The 6,118-nt window shown below is 40.1% G+C and overlaps 1 protein-coding gene across 1 annotated transcript; it reads left to right on the top strand.

The window, feature by feature from the left end:
* Positions 1 to 1,697: 1,697 nt before the first annotated feature.
* On the top strand, positions 1,698 to 5,807 carry LOC107747460 (E3 ubiquitin-protein ligase MARCH8-like). The gene is made up of 2 exons (XM_016561970.1): positions 1,698 to 3,285; positions 4,840 to 5,807. Exons 1-2 carry the CDS (start codon positions 3,159 to 3,161, stop codon positions 5,142 to 5,144), a joined length of 432 nt encoding a protein of 143 aa, XP_016417456.1. The 5' UTR covers positions 1,698 to 3,158; the 3' UTR covers positions 5,145 to 5,807.
* Positions 5,808 to 6,118: the final 311 nt, after the last annotated feature.

A 6,118-nucleotide genomic window follows, 5' to 3' on the forward strand; every position in this document is an offset into this window, starting at 1 on the left:
CCGGCTGCCTGCTTCCCTCCAGCCCCATCCCCCTCCGTACCATCCAGCAATCCTCACGTTCCCCCTGGATTGTTCTGTTGCTTATGGAACGATCACATTCCTGCTACTGACAGCGATGCATATCTTGATGTATTTATTGCCTCCACATGGGTATATGGATATGGGTAATTTAAGATGGGTGTCTCATTTTAAGGATGTGAGAGTTGGTACGCACAGTGTCCCGTCCTCAGACGACATGTTCAGACCGACCACAGTTCATTCACGGATACATATTACACACACAGCTGGAAAGCTATAATCTAATTGGCTGACTTTACACAACTTTTGATGTGCACTTCCCCACTATACAGTATGCAAAGAGCAACACATTAACGATTTTATCAAATGTTATGCATCCCAAGAAAATTGTTCTTTGTAGTTAAATTACTAAATTTAACAAAATTTGTATAGTGTCATTGGTTAAATAACATATGGGTCAAAGGACAGTGATGAGATGGCAGATGCAGTACGTTTCATTTTTATACTATGCATCGGTATAATAAAAAACACTTCTTTGCTATATACTCTACAAATATATTGGATTTTAGACACAACAAGCGCCTTAATTAAGAATTAAATAATAGGCACTTAGTAGTAGGTAAACTACATTTCTTCAAGCAAAAATGTATTATTCGCTTTGTGTTCTGTGTTTGTGTATTGTTGTTATACAGTCTCAGATTAACCAGCTCCTAAAGGCCCAGACACATTAAACTGACATCAAAGAAACCCGACTGTGGTGTCTTCTCATGTCGCCTTTTAAACCAGAAAAGTTGCGCTTGAGGACATTGCAAAAACTAAAGCCAACTAGCACATAATTATGCATCTGCGTGAAGGGAAATAACTCTCCATACCAGCAGATGGCAGTAGTCTGTGTTCTGCATTTAAAAAGGGAAACCAGAATAGCTAGGACTGCAGTTATACAAACCCTAAACAAAGCCTTTTTTAAGTTTATTGATTGCTTGCTTTCGTCACTACTGTTTTTCTTCTCGTGCACTGGTTTGCCAAGGTGAACAGCCAATTAGAGTGATCTCTCTTACTCTGCAGCCGTTTTTTAACAAAGCCACTAATAGGGGACCGACTAGGAAAACACCACAGAAGCTATGCTGACAGACTCTCAGTGACAGCCCAACATTTGTGTAGCATCCTTAACTGCAGCTGGCCGCTTTACCTGTCAGTCAGATGGTCTCGTCCTATCTAAAGGTGTGGTCACATTAGTGAAACTTTGGTGAAGTTTCACAGGCAAAGAAGGTCCATTGCCAATAATATAGTGATGCGTAAGCCACTGCTTTCTCACTTCCAAACCAATCAGCTCTATCCACCTTATTTTTCCCATAAGAGCGGGCACTGCCATTTGTGAATTTGGCTTCAGGTGTCATTGGCTTCCAACTATTTTTAGCTGTACAAAACAAAATTGGCTATTTTACAAAGGTAAATATAACAGCATACTAAGTTAGTTGTTCTTGGCCGGAATAAAGGCTTTTCACACCAAAAATGGTAATTATAATGATAACTATATTACTGTCCACATCAACAGACGATAACGTTCAGCATGTGCAGCAGTTTTGTCATCTGCCACTTTAAATGCTCAAGCTCTTTAAATTCTGGTGGATTCTGATTGGCTGTCAATGTTTTTATTGTTCAAAATATGGATAAAAAAACTTTCTGAAAGGGATTCCAATGATATCGTTCTTCTGTGTCATTATTTTTATATTGGTGGTGTGGACCAGTGTTGTCAACATTTCAACAAAGGGGACCCTCAACGGAGGGAAAAACCACTGAAAAAAAATAAAAACACGAATAGGCTAGTTTTGAATAGCAATCGGCTGGTTTTGTTTCACAGACCTGGCAACCCTGATGTGCATTTCCCTATTCTCACAGAATTCAAATGAGTGTTAAAACTTTAACGTCCTTGGTGTGAATGGGCCTTAAGCTATGCAGGACTAGTACGCTAATGGTAGAGTTGATTTACTCACAGATCATCTCTCAAACTCCACCTAATCAATACCATTAGGGAGCTGTGGAGCGCAGGGACCGGATGCGTTTCGGAGAATATGACAGCAATGGATTTTATTTCCGTAACGGATTTGAGCTGGGGTGCAAGTGTGTGTGTGCTTGAGTAAAACACACTATTCCTTTTACCGCACTCTCGATGAGTTTTAACACTGACCTCGACCCGTAAGCTGATGGGCGTCTGACAGCAGGCACTTTACTGATTTGTTCCTAACATTAAGAGCCCATTCACACGCTCCTCATTGTACAAGAACTGTAGCTTTGAAGGAGATCTTTGATCACTGTTACCATGGTTACACCATTGACTTTTCTTCATCTTGCATGGTAAGGCTTTAGCAGAGTCAGAGGCCTGTCAAGCGCAGTGCATGTACACAAACCTGAATGTGTCCATGTGTCCATTCCTCATCTCACGCCAAATCGTTCCAGCAGCTATCTTAAGATATGATTTCCACCCACCTGCACCCCTGACCCTCCATCCCTTTCAGTGGCTTCATCTTTTGCCAATAGTGAAATAGTAACAAACTCTTTTTAACCATGCAGCGGGGAGAATACCAGGTAAACGCTTTTACATTTACCATTCTTTCCTCCTAACTCTTTCCTCTAACTGTAATGATTTCTTTGAAGGTCCCTCTCTTCCTCCCCCAGCTACATCAGCCGTCTCTAGCATGACTGTTGCAACGTGAATAAAGGCAATAATGCTTCACAGCCAGAACGCGCTCTGAACGCAGTGTGCCTGGCTGCCCCATACTGTCGGTTGTGAATGTGCCGGACAAAGGCAATTTCAGGCTTGATGGCCACTTATCACAGCCTGACTTTTTTTCTTAAATCTATTTTCTGGATATATTCAGGCACAAAAGATTAAAGAGAAAGCGACTGCAAAGGTGATTTGTGGAACAAAGAGGCACGCGCTGCATTTTAATGTACTGTGGCGTGTTTTTATCGAATTCGAAAATGGCGTAAAACTGTATCGAACTGCTCTCCTGATATTGCTCATGTGTAAGTGTAATGAATGAGATGGACCCATCAAACCGGTCCTTTGTATATAATTAGGTTGATTGTATCACGCAAGATATTGATTAAAAAGGCCACTTTCATCATAAGAAAAGCACATGGGCTTGCAAAAATGCAAAAGACTGTCCTGTATGTGCAGCACTAACCTCATTCTCTGCCCTTTGATAATGACGTCAGGTGGACTAAAGCTGCACCCCGGCCTGACTTACGGAGCCTCCGAAAGCAGTACAGTATTCCGTGTCCAAGCCTTTGTGCTTGAACAGACCGTAGCATTTAGAGACTTAGCACATGGCAATTCCCTCACACTTGATTCTTTGCTGACATTTCGAAAGCTCTGTTCCTAATAAGAAAGCAACTGTAAACAACTCAAAGGTTGGCTGAATTTAATACCAATAAAGACGGACAGAGACACACCTGAAATTTCTTTGCTGCTGGTCTCGCTTTCTCAGCCATTTCTAATGATTTTAGTCAAATGGTCAAGGGTGAAAATGCTGTATATGCATTCTGAAGCATAGCCCTGTGTCCATTGCTGGCTCTTTAGAAGCTTGGGTGGGATATCAGGACTCCTGTCGCCTGTCTTTGCATCCCCGCTCCTGTGTTTGCCCCGGTGTTGTGCTTGATGTAGATTTTAGATCTTGTGTTGTATTCCAGAAGCACTTCGTATGCATATAGATTTTATGTAATATTGCTGCAGGGCAATGTATTACTGCAGTCTTGCTTTAGGATTACTGCATATGGGTCAATGACATGAGGCTCTTCTTTTGGTCCGGGTCCATTCATGTATTTAATAATAAACTGCAATTCATACATTCAAACACCTGTACAGTATAATACCTCTTCTACGATGGAACAGTCCTAAAAAATAATGAGGAAAATCCTTAATAAAACAATTGTCTTGAAAAGAAAACCTTAAGTGGTTTGTCTGTAGTTTTAAGTAGTGTCTTAGGGGGGAAGAGTCAACAAAATGACTTTGCAGCTTATTACTTTTTGAAGAACTACCAAATCAAAGTTGTGTAATGTGATCCAACAAACACAACATGTGCTGTAACCAACATGCTGGAAAAAAAAGAAGAAAAAAAAAGGAAATTCAGGTTATACAATCTTTTTATGATGAGCAAGGTTTTTATATCATGTGGTTTGGCTCCCCAAAAACTAAAAAAAAAAGTTACATATGTATATATAGCGCTGTCAAAACGATTAATCGCATCCTATATACATATACATATATATATATTATATATATGTGTGTGTGTGTGTGTATATATATAAATATGTGTGTGTGTGTGTGTGTGTGTGTGTATATATATATATATATATATATATACTCTTATTTTTCCTTTTTTTGTATTTTTGTAACTTTAATTTGATAATTTTTGTTCATTTGTTTTATATTTTTTATTTTATTTTTACATTTGTTTATTCAAATCTATATTATTAATTGTAAGGAAAATTTCAGTTTTTAGTTTTTACCTGGTAGTTACACCACATGACATTTTTAGTCATTAAATTGAAACCTTTCTTGAAAATATGAAGTTTTTCAAAATCATATGAAACCAGCATGCATGCAAAGAGCCCATTTGTAAGAACTTGGAACATGTTTTTTTTTTTTAAACCAAAAGACTTTTCCTTTTTGTTACCACGAACATTAGGTTTGTCGTTGACCCCTATGTTTGATCCTGGACTGTAAACAGATGCTTGCGTTACAATGTGAAATAAGCACTTCTAATGTGTGTGACGTACTTACAGCAGTGTACTTTCTCCTTTTCGTTTCTCATGCAGGGATACTGGAATGGCCTTTTTGGACCAAACTGGTGGTTGTGGCTATAGGCTTCACTGGCGGACTGGTGTTCATGTACGTGCAATGCAAGGTCTACATCCAGTTGTGGAAGAGACTCAAGGCCTACAACAGAGTAATATATGTGCAGAACCGCCCAGAGACCTGTAAAAAGAACGTTTTTGATAAGCCCTCTCTTCTGGAGCCAAACTTGGAGAATAAAGAGGCGCTCGGGCCGGCGCAGTCGGACACAAACTCTTCCCAGTATACAGAGACAGAGGACTACAGTATGGAGATCCTGCACGTCTGATCGCTTGGCCCACATATACCCCCTCCTCCCCTCTAGAGGACCGGCTGGGGCGTCGCATGCTCCGGGACACACAGGGATGCCACACAGCACCGGGCACGAGGACTGTCTGAGACTGAGACTCGTTTAGTTGTTTAGATGTTATTTTCTCTTCGTTCGTTTGTCCAACCTGTTCCTGTAAGTTGTCGGCTAACCATAATGAATCAGTGTGCGCTAGATCTCGGATCATTCCAGCTACTGCCATTGTACTGCTGTCGTCGTACACGAGTTGAAATCCACCGTTCGAGCTGTGTATGTGCGCTGGTTCTGCTGGAGTCGATGCATAGAAGCACTTTTTATTTCCCTGTTCTTAAGAGCCCTGTTTTAATAATATATTCATTCCCTTTCTATGTGGGTAAGACATTAAAACAAACTTGAAGTTTTGCCAGCGAGATCTCACGTTTTATAGGTGCATTTGTGTCTCCGCAGACCCCTCAGATGGAACAAAAAAGGAATCTGAAGGAGCGATGAGGGAACGTTTATGTACTGTCATGTATCATTCCACTTCTTTTAGAAATCTATTATGACTGCGTAAATTCTGAATTTAGCCGTTGTGAAATTGACATGACCTAGGCTTTATTTTATATCAGCTGATTACTAAATAATCTGGATCATCTAATTACAATATTTATCAGGGCTAGAGCTAGATTTACTAAAGTGCGACGCTACAGTTCTTAGCACGTGCAAACCCATACGGTGACTAGTTGCCGGCTATGCCGCTGATTTTTGCATTTGCTGAAGACTTCACTGGGCTAGTGAAAGACTTTAGTAACTCAGGCCTTAAAGTGTATGTTGCGAATGTAAAGAATTCAAATTTCTCCCTGAAGGAAATGAACTTCAGTGTAGCATCATGCAAGCTTTGCAATGAATCAGTCATGAATTCTGTGTGAAAGAGATTTACCTTCATTATGAATTTTACCTTTTACCATTCTAAATCC

The sequence above is a fragment of the Sinocyclocheilus rhinocerous genome, unplaced genomic scaffold (genome assembly GCF_001515625.1).
Source record: "Sinocyclocheilus rhinocerous isolate Xijiao unplaced genomic scaffold, SAMN03320098_v1.1 scaffold2664, whole genome shotgun sequence".
NCBI lineage: Eukaryota > Metazoa > Chordata > Actinopteri > Cypriniformes > Cyprinidae > Sinocyclocheilus > Sinocyclocheilus rhinocerous.

Bases quoted from the DNA above. Each gene is read 5' to 3' on its own strand.
- LOC107747460 (XM_016561970.1), top strand. From the start codon at position 3,159: ATGGGCTTGCAAAAATGCAAAAGACTGTCCTGTATGTGCAGCACTAAC. The intron at 3,286-4,839 runs GTACAGTATTCC...TTTCTCATGCAG, and splicing joins TTACGGAGCCTCCGAAAGCA to GGATACTGGAATGGCCTTTT.